This window comes from Tenrec ecaudatus, chromosome 16, assembly GCF_050624435.1.
Source record: "Tenrec ecaudatus isolate mTenEca1 chromosome 16, mTenEca1.hap1, whole genome shotgun sequence".
Classification (NCBI taxonomy): Eukaryota; Metazoa; Chordata; class Mammalia; order Afrosoricida; family Tenrecidae; genus Tenrec; species Tenrec ecaudatus.
Window position 1 is genome coordinate 27,304,207 of NC_134545.1, and position 13,965 is coordinate 27,318,171.

General features: G+C 44.5%; 1 protein-coding gene across 2 annotated transcripts in view; it reads left to right on the forward strand.

Moving 5' to 3' along the window:
• The first annotated feature begins 960 nt into the window (after positions 1-960).
• PITPNB (phosphatidylinositol transfer protein beta) overlaps positions 961-13,965 on the forward strand; it is a 59,723-nt gene continuing 46,718 nt past the window's right edge. The window contains exons 1-3 of one of the 2 annotated variants that reach the window (XM_075534974.1): positions 961-1,096; positions 6,108-6,138; positions 8,919-9,064. In XM_075534974.1, coding sequence (XP_075391089.1) covers positions 1,077-1,096; positions 6,108-6,138; positions 8,919-9,064 — 197 coding nt within the window. In that variant the 5' untranslated portion in view covers positions 961-1,076. The remainder of the gene's footprint in view (positions 1,097-6,107; positions 6,139-8,918; positions 9,065-13,965) is intronic. The other variant, XM_075534975.1, reaches the window with a different exon arrangement.

Here is a 13,965-nt window from a genome sequence, read left to right on the forward strand (position 1 = left end):
TGTATGTATATGCATGGATTGTGATAAGAGTTGTATGAGCCCCGAATAAAATGTTTAAAAAAATAATTTTATGGTTGGGGGGTCACCACAACATAAGAGACTGTATTAAAGGGTCATGGCATTAGGAAAGTTGTGGCATTGAGCATCATGCCAAATCCTTGTTTCCTAGTGAGTTAGCAGTTTGAGGACAGGGGCAGTATGTTTGTGGCCACCAGAGTCCCCAGCAGCTAGACCTGTGCTGGCACAGAGCAGAGCGGGGAACTCTGAGCTACTTTTCATACTAAGGTCCATCTTTTATCTGGTGGATAGTGGGAGGGGCTCCAGGCTTAGGAAAGGGCTCTACTAAGGTCTTACCTGACAAGGGCCATCCCCTGGGTATTGACAACTTTCCACCCCTCCCCCAAGGGGTCTTGGCTTGGGGCGCGCGTCCAACTGAGGAGTTCTGCATTCTGGGCCAGGGGTGAGTTTTGACCCCGTGTGGCCACAGCTGCCAGCTTCTGCACGGTGACTAATAGCCGGCTGTACTCAGGAGGCTCCCAGTTCTGGTTTTCTAGAACATTCACGTCAACTATGAATCAGGTGACATGTTCCTGTGGAAGCCGGAGCTGACAGGGGCATAAGGGTCGGCTCCTCACGTCGGTCGTTCGTCTGTAGACTTCAGAAGCTACATGTACCTCAAGAGGCGAGGCCGCTCGCCCCTGATTACGTGAGAGAAAATTAAGCAAACCATTTTCCAGGAAACTGACTGGAAATCCCGAGAATAAAAAGCGTAGGCTACACACCGCCCCAAGAGAACTAGGAAGCCGCCTGGCGGGAGCGCGCACTGGGCTTGCGCAGCCGCAGTCGATGCCGCTCGAGCTCCCCGGCGCCGCGCAGCTGCGGTGGAGGCCCCGTGCGTCCTGGGTGGGGCGCGGAAAGGGGGCGGAGCTAGCCGTCCTTGCGTGCTGACGCGACGGGCCTCGGCGGAAGCGTGCCGACGCGCAGGCGCAGCCGTGGCTCGGAGCCGGGAGGCGGGGCCACGCAGGCGCCTTGACAGGCGGTAGCGGCGGCGGCAGCTGTGAGGGGATTCCAGGAAGATGGTGCTGATTAAGGAATTGTGAGTGGGTCGGCGGCGCGAGCGAGGCTCTGGGGAGGCAGGGGTGGGAGATTCATTGATTAAGGATGCTCGAGTCATTCCTGAAACGTAATGAGCCCCGGGCTGCCCGCTCCCGGCGCGCGCTCCCTCCCCCCGCACGCGCCCCCGGCCCCCTCGAGGCCCCGCCGTCCCGGACCCCGCCGCCTCCGGTATTGCCACGGCGACGCTGCTGCTCCTTCAGAGGTGCGGAAGCGCCCGGGGCCCGGCGGGGGCGCGTGGCTCGGGAAGGCGCGGCCGGGAGTTTCCGCTGGGACCCGCTTTCCCCCGCACCCCCCCCGCACCCCCGCCCTGAGTCGAGGCCCATCCCCAGGCCCCTGGGGGAGGACTCAGCCGCAGCCCGCGGGCGGGGGGCGCGGAGGCCCGGCCGTGAACTGTCGTCTGGGCGGTGCCTGCCGGTGGCCGCGGGAGATCGGCTGAAGGCAGCCCCGGTGTCGGGACACGAGGTGGGACGTTAGCGCCTGAAGTTCCTGCCTGAAGCTGGTATCTGGGCAGCTCGGCGGACTTAGAGCCACCTCTCCTCCCTGAACCTCCGTTTCCTCGCCTTTCAGATGGGGCGACCACCTGACCCCACCTACTTCAATAGGGTGGGTCTGCGAAATAGAGGGATTTCCCGAGGTTCCATCTATTCCGCTGTCACAGCTGGCTGGTGCCTTCAGCAACCCCTGGGCACTGAAGGGGTTCGTTGCTTTTCCCACGTGCTCTTTTCCTTTTGCTATTATTCAAAAAGATCTGTGGACTTTGGTTTCTCGTCGCCAGCGTGAAACTGTGGCGATGATCGGTCTCAAACCTTTTAAAAGTCATTCCTGCTTCCATTCTCCAAAGGCTCACTTAGCTGTCCAGGAGTCACAAGCCACAGTGTTTGCCATGGCCTGCAAGGTCCAGCCAGGCCTTTGCTTCTTGTAGCTCATTTACTCCCCCTCCTCTGCCCACCAGTCTTCCACCAGCCCGGAAGATGAGCCATTCTGGACCTTTCCTTTCTGCCTGTAGTGCCAGGCTCTCAGCTCACCCACTTCCTTGGGCTCTCCTATTCCAGGGACTACCTACCCCTTCTGACGACCTAATCACAGCACTCACTGATTCAAAAAAATCCTGGCTAAATACCATTAGCTTTTCATTTCCATATCGCCACAAACTTCTTGACGCCCCCTGGTATTTACTTTTCCTGCTGTATTGTTCTCTATAGATTTATCGCCATATGATGTAGCCCAGTTTATTACTGTTTCGTCTAGTGCAGTAGAATTGAAACACCAGGAAGGCAAGGATTTTTGTGGGGGAGGCCTCTTGCTGGCTCCCATATCCCCGCTTCTTAGAGAGTCTGTGGTACATAGTAGAGACTCAGTAAATGCTTATGAAATGAATGAAAAATAAATTGTAGATGTTGTCAGTGGCAGGAGCCTGAGAAAAGACACAAGGGCCTTTTCCTGTAGGGTGAAATTTTGGATAGTGCTATGAAAGTTTATTTCCATCCTGAATTGGAAAGATAATTTACCAGGCGAATGTGTTATTTATTACGCTGATATATTAGGTATGTAAATCTGAAACCAAACCCGCGGACAGAGGTTTGATTCTGACTGCTAACAACCCTATATAGGGTTTCTGAGGCTGTAAATATTTTTGTTTTAATAAATCATTTTATTGGGGCTCATGCAACTCTTATCACAATCCATACATAAATCAATTGAGGCTGTAAATCTTTAAGAAAGCAGAACAGACTACCTCATCTTTCTCCCTCAGAGCAGCTGATAGGTTTGAACCACCCACCTTGTGGTTAGCAATTGTTGGCTGACCCAGTAGATGGGTGGTGATATGAAGCAAATAAAGGGAAGGAGACAAATGGTGTTCCCTAAGTTCCCTAGCCGAGTCCTTGTGGCATAGTGATTACTGCAAGGTTGGTTGGCAGTTTGAAACCCCCAGCAGCACCACCAACTGCACTTAGGGAGAAAGAGAAGGCTTTCTTCTCCCTGTAGCACTTACATAGTCTTGGTAACTCCCAGGGGCAGTTCTGCCCTGTCCTATAGGGTCGCCATAAGTCGCTACAACTTGGTGGCTGTGAAAAAGTCCCACAGAAAGTGAGTTTCAGATCTGATTGAAGATAGCAGATGTAGTCGTTCAGTCGAGTTAAGTGTTCGGTAGGCCTTTTGACAGCTATGTGAGTATATAAGGCTAACTTATCCAAAGAACCTCCATTGGAAGTTGGACATGATATTTTTCCTGCTATCCATTAATTTTACCAAAAAAATTAAGATACATAGAGTCAGGAATGTTTTAAGTTGTTAAATGTGACCAAAGTCCAATTTATTTTTCCCTGAGGAATTACAAATTAGATTCCTTGCTGTGATTGTTCCTTAAGTCTGTCTGCCCTCCCCACCCCCTTCCCCAACTCCAACATTTTGAAGGCAAAGGTTGTATCGTTTTTACAAATTCCCAATAAGCAGCACAGGTTATCATGGCATAGATTGTATGTACTCAGTGCTAGCAGTTCAGCTCTCTAAACTTGTTTGGGGCAGGAGCGATGAACAGGTTATTCCAATGTGGATATATCTGTATACTGCAAAATATTTAGGTAGATGTGTATGTATGGTTTTACATAATGTCATTTTTATGTGCACTAAATAAAATGTTAGAAATGATGGAGAGGGTTCATTGCCAATCACAGAGCAATAAAGGATGTGGCCATTGTGTAAAATCCTGGTTGTTTTTTTTTAAGTGGAATCGTAAATTCTAGTTAGCAAAATTAGGTTCCCAAAATATTTTGGAGAAACTCCAGTTTATTTGGAGAAATCAGAACTTGTCTGTTCCTTTTCCCTTTTACTCTGTGTTATTAAAAAGATCCCTGGTGGCACTGTCGGATAAGCATTGGACTTGGAATTACAAGGTTGGTGGTTCAAACCTAACAACCACTCCTTGGGGGAAAGATGAGGCTATCTGCTCCTGTAAAGATGTATAGCCTTTAAATCTTAAGTAGGGTTGCTATGAATCGGAATTGACTTGATGGCAATGGGTAGTTTTTTGTTTTTTTTTTTTAAATATTTTATCAGAATGACAGTTAGTTTGAGAGCATCCACCTGGATCTCCAAATGCAGGGGGGGGGGGGGGAGAATAGTGAGTGAGCCCAAGACTTAGATGTGCAGATTGTAGGAAGCATGTTTTATACATGTTGGCAAATATGGTGATGTGAACAACCAGGCTAAGATATTTAAGGAGAGTAGGGAGAGGAATCGGGAGGACAGCTAGAGATTTTGTAATGGGGAACGCGGCTTGGGAGCCTCTCTATGAAAAGTCCATGAGATTTTCTTTCCTTCTCATAGAATTAAAATTTGATTTTACATGGCACTGTTTTAGTAGCTTTAATGGTTAGAAGGAGAGTCTGAGAAGGCCTTTCTTTTTTATTAAAGGAGGTTAATATCCTGGAAACAAGCTGTTCTCTCATGAGACAGTTGATATACAGAGATGGTACTGGCTTTCCTAGTTTTTGGTAGAAATAAGGAACTTGTTTTGTGAGAAGTAGGTACAAAAACAGAATGCTCAGCAGATTGTTGGATCGTGCCAACCGTACTGAAAGTTTCCTGCGAACCACTGACTAAACTAGCTGCAGATACATCTTTATGAGTAATCCCTGATGACTCTGTTGTCAGCCAGCTCTGGCACGTCAAGTCAAATAAACCCTGCCTTTATTAGTTCGGAAGGTGCCCTGGTGACTTAGTGGGTTACACATCGAAGTGCCAACACGGTCAGCAGTTTGAAACTACTAGCTGCGCCGAGGGAAAAAGATGATGCGTTCTGCTCCCATAAAGATTTACAGTCTTGAAAGCCCACAAGGGCAGTTCTACGTGAGTCAGAATTGACTCAGTGGCAGTGATTTTATTATGATTGCCTTGTGTCAATATATTCACAGATATGATCTTTGTCGGTGAATGAGCATCTGGGAATTGCAGCTCACACAAAGTACACATGGTGATATTGTACGATACAGACACGGGGCTCCAAAAAGTTTGTGGGGAAATGCCACTATTTCTTAATTCTGTGTTTCCCCAGACACTTTGGAAGTTCCTTTGTGTTGCTAACGATTCGATGTGTCTACCAAAAGGCAAACTGAAGGATATATGACAGCTTTAAGTGCAATTTGTTTTAACACTGTGAATACATTCTAAGTCCAGGACTGCCTGTAGTTCATTTTCGTGCCCTGCCATTTTGAAACATAAGATGTAGTTTTCCTTGTTTTACAGGGATCTCCGCAGCTGTGTCCTTGGGGTCCTGGTCCAATGCAGACAGTAAACGCTAGTGATCATGGAGAATCTAGAAATAGTTTTATTTCCTTACTTAAGAAACAGCTTGCTTAGGGCTGTAGCTATTAAAAGGTTTTTATAACATTCTTTCATAAACAGCATTCTTATATTTTGGATTTAAGAGTCTTCTCTATAATATTATTGGATTTAAGGGACATATTTTTGTACATGTACAGATCTGTATTTTAAAGCCAAGTATTTGATATGTCAGGAGCCCTGGTGGCACCATGGGAATTAGGTGTTGGGCTGCTAATCACTAGGTTGGCAGTTCAAACGTACCAGCCAACTGCATGGGAGAAACATCAGACTATTTGCTCCCATAAAGATTGACTGTCTCAGAAACCCGTTATAAGGTTACTCTGAGTGGGGAAAGCAGCCCTGGTAGCATAGTCGGCTGTTGGCTGCATTTGTCAGGAGCTCTGGTGGCACATGGATTAGGTATTGGGCTACTAACTAACTACCAGGTTGGCCATTGAAAACCATGAGCTGCTTAAGTGGGCGAAATGTGAAGTGTTCCACTCTTCTAAAGAGTTGCAGTCTCAGAAACCTACAGAGAATTGACTCAATGGCAGTGAGTTTTAGTATGAGTTGGAGCCAACTTCATGACAGTTGATTTTTAAAATTTTTTAAAAATATATTAAGGTCTTTCTATTTGTAATGTGTGTTTTCCCTTTTTGTCTTTCTAGCCGTGTGGTTTTGCCATGTTCTGTCCAGGAGGTAAGTCTTGCTTCTGCATTGTCTTAATGATACAGTTTCCTTTGAGAGGTTCATCCAAATGTAGATTTTCATAGCATTTGTTTACCTAAGCATCCATTCCCTTTGAACTATGGTATGTCACAGATAACGAATCGCACATGAATACCTGTTCCACTGCTATTGTTATGAAGGGCCCCCAAAACATTTGTAGTTCCGCCTCCTGCTCAATTCTGGAATTCTTTATATACAGTCCCAGAGAACCTCAACCTAAGTACTTTAGTATCAAATGGCTTGCTGCCTAGAGAAGCAGCCTGTCTTACTGGTGGAGTGAACATTTTCTGAGTATGCAGGACACTTGTTTACAGTACCCCCAAACAATAGGAAGTCAGCTTGTCTGTCCTGCACATGGTAAAGTCAGAGTTTCTGATGACCATTCTCTTTCCTCCCCTGAAGTCTTTGCTTCTTTCTTCATCACCTGAGGTTACAGGGTTAGACACTGCCAGCCTGTTCACCTGGCCTAAATATAACATGACCTCAAGACTTCTTTCCAGCCGGCACCCTCTTCCATATGCTGTGGGCTGTGACTCCACACTGAAACCAGTATTCCAGACGTAGTCTGACTGGTACAAAGAACCCTGGGAGGCTGTTTGGCTTCTTGGAGCCACTAATGATACAGTAATGCTTCACTTACTCAAGCCTGGCCTGTCTGCCTGTCATAGCTATCTGTTGTGCACCCAGGAATGAGAATAGAGGCAGGAAGGGCTTTCAAGAAAGCAAGATAATGTAGCAAGACACCCCCTATTCCAAGATCCCCTGGACTCTCTATAATGTGTTCGTGTCCACCCTGTGCTTGTGCAGTTATCTGGATTGAAAACATTTAGTTGCAAGTGGACAAAGCAAATGGATAACTAAAAAAGTGATGGTTGACAGAAGACAGAAGGAATGTAGGAGCTAAAATACAAGCGCCATAGCTGCCTAGCACTGTTGAGGGCCTGAGATGGTTCTGTGTTATGCCAGACTGGCATCCCTTACTTTGCCAGACTGCCGGCATCCCTTACTTTGAACAATTGCTTGTTTGAATTTAATTGTGCAAGTTGACGTTTGTTTTTGTTCAACGGTTTCTTTTAGTTTTAGCTGGCTAAATTGATCACTTGAAACCTTTCTAGCCCTTAAGTGGGGTCATCCAGAATCATAAGCATGCCTCCTGTTTCTATCCAGTTATTCTAAGCAATGACCATGAAAAGAGAGTGAGTAGCATTCTATCAAAAGCCCGCCCATCCAGATTTTTAGAAAATGAGGTTGTCCTTTTGTTTATGCAAATCTTTGTTGCTTTTGTGTTTCTTTTTGCTTTTGTGTTCCTAACCAACATCAACTATACCTTGTGGCTTAGACCCATGTTCATCCTGTTTTCAAAGTGCATCTGGTGAAAAGCATATTTTAAAGGACTTCAGGATGGTAGCATTACTGGTCTAACCGTGGGCATCGCAGCAGATTAAGAAAAAGACCCGTTCCTGTGCGATCCAAAATTTCCCACAGGAGCTTCTCTCTGGTGCATTTCAGAAATGGGTTTGGTTCCAATTGTATGTGCGTTTAAACTTAAAGAGGGCATCGTACTAGTATAAGTACAAGTACTTGTACTTATAATTATTTACCTTACGGATAGCCCTTGTGTTTGTCCCTCAAATGTCGGTTCTGAATGGGTAGATTTTTGCAGCTTTTCTTGAAAACAATGTACCCATACACAACAACAGCACTTGTTGGGCTCTCTTCATTGGGGGAAGAAATGGAGCCACCACTACAAAATTGGAGCTCATGTCATGGCAGGCCACTGGAGCATGGCTTTATCTTGGGGTTTTATGGTCATCTGTGGGAACTCTCTGTGATTGCAGATTGGTGTAGGACAAGTCGACAAGTATTGATGGAGACCACTGAAAAATCTGACTCATTTAAAAATGAACTAGAAGCTACTATCAGTGGTTCCTTACCTTACATGGTAATGCCTGTGTATTTATCCTACTTTAAAAACAGTTCTGTCAACGGGTGCTTTCCCCATAAACAAGCCGTCTCTGGGATCCCAGCACTACTTTTGATGATGAGATTGGCTCAAGGACCAAATTCGGCATGAAAAGAAAGAGCTCACTGGTCTAACGAAATCTGATTTTCAATCATTTGTCATTATACTTGCTTTTTCTCATCGTTGTTACTTAGAGCTGTATTCTGGTTGTTCTCTTGTTTGTGTGACCAGGGAAAACAGAATAGTCCCTATAAGCCTGAGCTTATCTGGCAAAGGGCCAGTGAAAATGCCTGCCATCACTTTAGAATGCTGAGCAAACTAAATGAGATGTACTGGACGTGGACTTGGTTTGGGAAATACAAATGTATGTTTACTGTCCAAGGAGGTGAAGCAAGTGCGAAGACATTTGTAACCTGTACATCTCTTGAATAATAGAAGTTCCCTAAAACATTCCAGCATTTTCTATAGCTGTATGATAATTCATCTTAACATTAATTTATCATTGTTTGTCACTAAATAGCACTGCTGTGGATTAGGTGTCAGACTTATATTTGTAAGGAGGGTGCTTCAAACTCACCAGCCACTCTGTAAGACGGAGATGAGGCTGTTTGCTGCCATAGAGATTTACAGTCTCAGAAATACTGTACAGGGTTGCTATAAAGTCAGAAATGATTCAGTGGCCATGGGTTTGGGTGGGGGGGTGGGGATCAGCATTTCTATCTTCTGTATTGTGTTATAACTTCCTGCCGTATAACTGAAACGCATGTTGTCCTATTTGAAATTTCAGTATCAAGTTGGGCAGCTTTACTCTGTCGCAGAAGCTAGTAAAAATGAAACTGGCGGAGGAGAAGGGATTGAAGTTTTGAAGAATGAACCTTATGAGAAGGATGGAGAAAAAGGACAGTACACACACAAAATTTATCACCTAAAGAGGTAAGCGCGGGTGGGGTGGGGGTGGGGATGGGGTGGGGGAGTGTTCAATTGAATACTTCAGCTGTAACAACCCACCTTAGTTCTTAAACATGTTACTACTTACTGATAATACAAACTGAGGCACATGATTTTCCTGCGTGTGATACTGTGTTGCAGTTTAAGGCACATTGTTTTCCTGCGTGTGATACTGTGTTGCAGTTTATTTTTTTTGAGAGAGCTCTCCTTTTATTAGTTACATTTAAATGATAAAGTTACTAGACCTGATTCAAACATCATAGGAGGCTGTAAAACCAAATTTTCTCATCTCGCCATCATAACTCAGATACCAAAACTAATTGAGGATAATCTGCAGATGGTGAAGGTACTACAGTGGGCTTGGTTTTTTATGCATTGACTTAGGAATCTTTCCTTGCCATCATTTTATGTCTGTAGTGTTCTTCTGACAGCCAGTTGAGAATTTCTGCGTGTAGACACAGCATAGTTTTAAAATCATCTTCTAAGTGATAACTTGAGTTTGGTTCTCTGCACTTTCTGTTTAATATTTTCATCAACATGGTTGCACATTCCAGGATGCTTAACATGTAGGTTGATGAAACATTCATTATCTTTCCTTTTCATTTTCCACACACTTTGTAAAGCCCCTTCTATGTATCTTTATGCCTTTAGCCTCTGTTTTCTTGGAACAATTTATGAAAGGAGATTTGTTGAGAAGACATATTCATTAAAAATACTGACATCACTGCTAAAGTGCTCCCCAATGGTTTGTGAGAGTTCATTTTCCCGTATTTTTTAAATCTTTTTTCTCACGTTGGTTTGTAGAGATTCCTTTGCACGTTCTCCTAGAGTTAGTCAATCTAATCTCTCTTTGATATGAATATTTTAACATTTAAAAAATGCATGCTAGCATTTCACTATGGGCAAAAGACTAGTAGTGACTTTTAAGAGTCAGTAGTCTCCTTAGTTTATTAAATGTGGAAGGGATTCTCCTTGCTCTCCTCTTCACCTTTCGTCTTTTGTAATTGGAATGAATCATACCCATGTTCTGATGAGCTATGATGTCAGTATTTTATTACTTTTTAAAAAATATTTTCTGAGTTTAATTGTTACTTTATAGAATAATCTATTTTAATATTATTTTTCAAACAGTATTTATTGCTCCTAAGTTTGAATGGAAAATAACGGAGGCAATTACTATGGTCTGTTATTCTTGTTGCTGTTGTGGGCTGGGTGGACAGTTCTGGACTGTAGTTCTGGAATCGGATTAGCAGTTTTTTCCTCCCACTGGTGGACTCAGAGGGCCAACTTTTTAGCCAAGCACTTAATCATTGTGTTACCAGGACCCCTTAGAGACTGTTTTCTAAGTTGTGGCAGTTAATTTGTTAGCATCCTAAATATATCTTTAAAATGTGTCAGTTGAGAGAACACTTGTCATTCTAGATGGTATATTCAGTATAATATTGGTAGTAGGAAATTTTACTTAAGTCTACTGAGCTTGCCCTAGCACTTTGTATTTACTTGTTAATTGACTCCTACCAACACAAAGTTCTTTTCTAAAATATTCAACTCTTTCTGGAGATGCTAAAATAAATCAACAGGTTTTATATATAAAAAACTTAATTGCATAGAGCATTAGCCATTTAATGTGAATCAACATGAAATACATTCAATTGGAAATTAAGGAACTATTGCAAATAGTTAACATTTTCCTCTATGGAATATCCCAGTGGTTCAATAATTTGTGTACTGTGATCCTAGTTACACATAAAAACCCAAAATCTCCTTGGAAGGAGTTAATTAAAACAAGAAGCCTCCTTCTCAATTGGTGGTCAAATTGTGGGTGATTATTACAATATTTTCCCCTTATGTCTGTTTTTAAAAAGAAAACATGGATATGTTTTGTTAAGAAAAAGAAAGATAAATACTGTTTTTGAAAATACACTCCAGCTATAAATACAGAATCTCGAATTGAAGTGTGCTATATAAATATGGTCAGCGCAAGAGAGATTTTTATTCTGGGGAGCTTATTTGGGGATGAGGTTCAGCATTTCTCCCAGGCTTTTAGTGGATTAGATAAAGGAAAATTTGGCTCCCTGGAGACCCTTCTTCCAGGGTACTCAGGCTACTGGGAAAGCTTCATTCCTAGAAGGAGCTGAATCACACCACACTTCCCCTTGGTTTCGCCTGCTTGTGCTGGTATCCTTTAGTCCTCATTGCAGCCCTGAGGACAGGTAATGTCCCTATCATACTTCTCAGACACTGTCTTTTCCCTAGTTAGGCTTTCCCTCTCCTCCCTCCTTCCCTTTAAATGGCAGAATGGTGGTTGAGGGCTCTATTCTCTGCCTCCTAATCTCCCTCTCCCCCTTCTCTTTTGGTCACCAGTAGGCTGTTCCAGGTGCCCAGCCTCGAAAGCATCCAGAGCCTGAGGAGCATGGGGCACCGGGAGAAGGCTGGTGGGTGGGCTTCTGATTGGTTGTTGAGGGTTACATGATGCCTGTAGATGACTTGTCCTCTCACTGAATGGTGAGACCTGTAGAGAGGCAGCAGAAAAAGCGAGCAGAAATATGGATATCAGGTAACATGGCAGAGCCACGGTAATAGTCGCCCAGACATCTGTCGTGGTAACGACGAACCAGAGACAAACTTTCCCTGTACCTGGGGCAAGAGCAATCAGAACTCCACACTGGGCCATCAGGGCGCAGGAAGGCGCAGCAGGCAGCACCGTGAAAGCAAGCACAGGGAACATGTAGCGTAGGGAGTGCCGAGGGCGTCACTGTACCATAGGAAAGATTCCTCTTCAAGACTCAGCTGAGTTGTCCTCACAGATTTTAGACTTCCGGGGTGTGAGGGATTAAACTTTGACTACTCGTTTTAAGGTCAGAAGGCCAAACACCAGCTGTTCCATGGAGAAAGATGAGACTGCTCCTTTGAAGATTTAACAGTCTCAGAAACCCTAAGGAGCAGTTCTACTCTGTGTCCTGTAGGCTCGATACAACTTGGAATTGATTCGATGGCCGTGGTTTTGAGTTCTCCTTGGGAGGTTCCATTTGTCTTGAGAGCTTTTTGAACCCTTCCCCAGCATCTAGTTGCGGAGCCCTGTTGGTGCAGTGGGTTAAGCATTGGGGTGCTAAGCACAAGATCAGCATTTGAACCTAGCAGCTGCTCTATGGGAGAAAGATAGGCAGTCTGTCCCTGCGAAGATGGGCGGCTTTGGAAGCTGCATAGAGTAGTTTGGTCCTGTTGCATCACCTGGAGTTAGAATCAGTTCCAAGGCAGGGGTTTAGCTTTGGCTTTGGTGGTATAGTCAAAAGCCCTTGCTGGTGGCTCTGTGGTTAAAGTGCTCAGCTTCCAACTGAAATGTGGGCAGTTTGAGCCCACCAACAACCCCACGGGAGAAAGATGTAGGTGGTGTCTCGAAAGATTTGAGACTGTTATCCTCTATCCTGCAGGTTCCCTGTGAGTAGACTTCACTTGACAGCACTAGGTGTGGTTTCGGTTTCCAGTTTTTAATCGTAGGTTAGCTTCAATAGAGTTGTAAACTTGGGTAAGGCCTTCAACACCTTGTTGTAGGTTTGAGACAGTTGGAATTCTGAGGTCCACTTGGCCCAGGTAACCAAGGTCTTTGGATTTTTAGGGGTGCTAGTATGCTTTCCCATTTTAGCAAAGTACTTCTTTTGGGGATGTGTGTATACTTAATCTCAACCTGGAGCCCGGAAAATTATTTTGCCAAAGTATTAAAAAGACAAACTAACCCCAAGATTGGTCATCTTCCCAAGGTACATTTCAATGTCTGCTCTTTTGAAATAGTGCGTCTCTTTGTGTCTGATGACAACTGAAAGTAAGTGTTCCTCCATGTGCACCCCACCCACTGCCATTGAGTTGATTTTGACTCATATGACTTCCGAGACCATAAATCTTTACTGGACCAGGTAGCTTTATCTTTCTCCCTCTGAGTGGCTGATGGATTTGAATCACTGGTGTTGAGATTAGCAGCCCAGTGCTAACTAGTATTCAACTGTGTTCTTAGCAGGTGCCAGTTTGCTTAAGGTGGGACCTTAGACATTTCCTGCAGCAGCCTCTGATACTGAGGAAACTGAGGCCTGCCCAGACTGAGGGAACTGCTGCTTATTAGCAGAGGTGGGGCATGGATGCTGGCAGTTGCTCCACGGGAGAAAGATGAGGCAGTCAGCTTCCGTAATGGTGACCGCTTTGGAAGTGCTATTGGGGCTGTTCTCTCTGTTCTATAGGGTCACTACAGTAAGGAGTCAATTTGATGTTACTTGGTTAAGCTTAACATCATTTTTAGAAGGCTTGAGGCTGACAAAGACTGATGAGAAAATGCAGTGTGATTGTAGAAGAATTTCTCTGTAAACTTCTTTGGGGTTCACTTTAGGAAATGGAAACTATTTTAACTCTCCCATAGGTCTCAGTGGTACGAGTAAAGCGATTAAGATGGCAGGCTCTGGAGTCAGAATGCCTGCCAGCATTCATGTCCCACCTCTGCTACCCTGGTAGCTTTTTAACTGCATGGTGCTTAACTTCTGCACCACAGCAGCGCACACACAAGAACTCGGGTCTCCCGAATGGTTCCCTCTCTGTGTCCAGCATGAAGACTGTTCTAAGCAAGCCTGTTCCCTCATTGTCTTCCAGCAGTGACCCGTTCAGTCTCTTAGGCTCCTCTTCTGTCAGGTCTCTGCGTTTCTACTCAGGTCCCAAGCCTTCCTCAGACCTGTCCTCCACAGAGTTTTGCAATCCTGGGCTATCTTTGTTCATATTCATCTCTCTTCCCTAAGCTCCATCAGTTCTTGTCACCTCTTCTTAATTTGACACCTAATTATTACACGTTCCCATTTTCCCTTGTATTCAATTCTCAACAAAAGTTTGAGTGTTCCTTAAGCTATTTG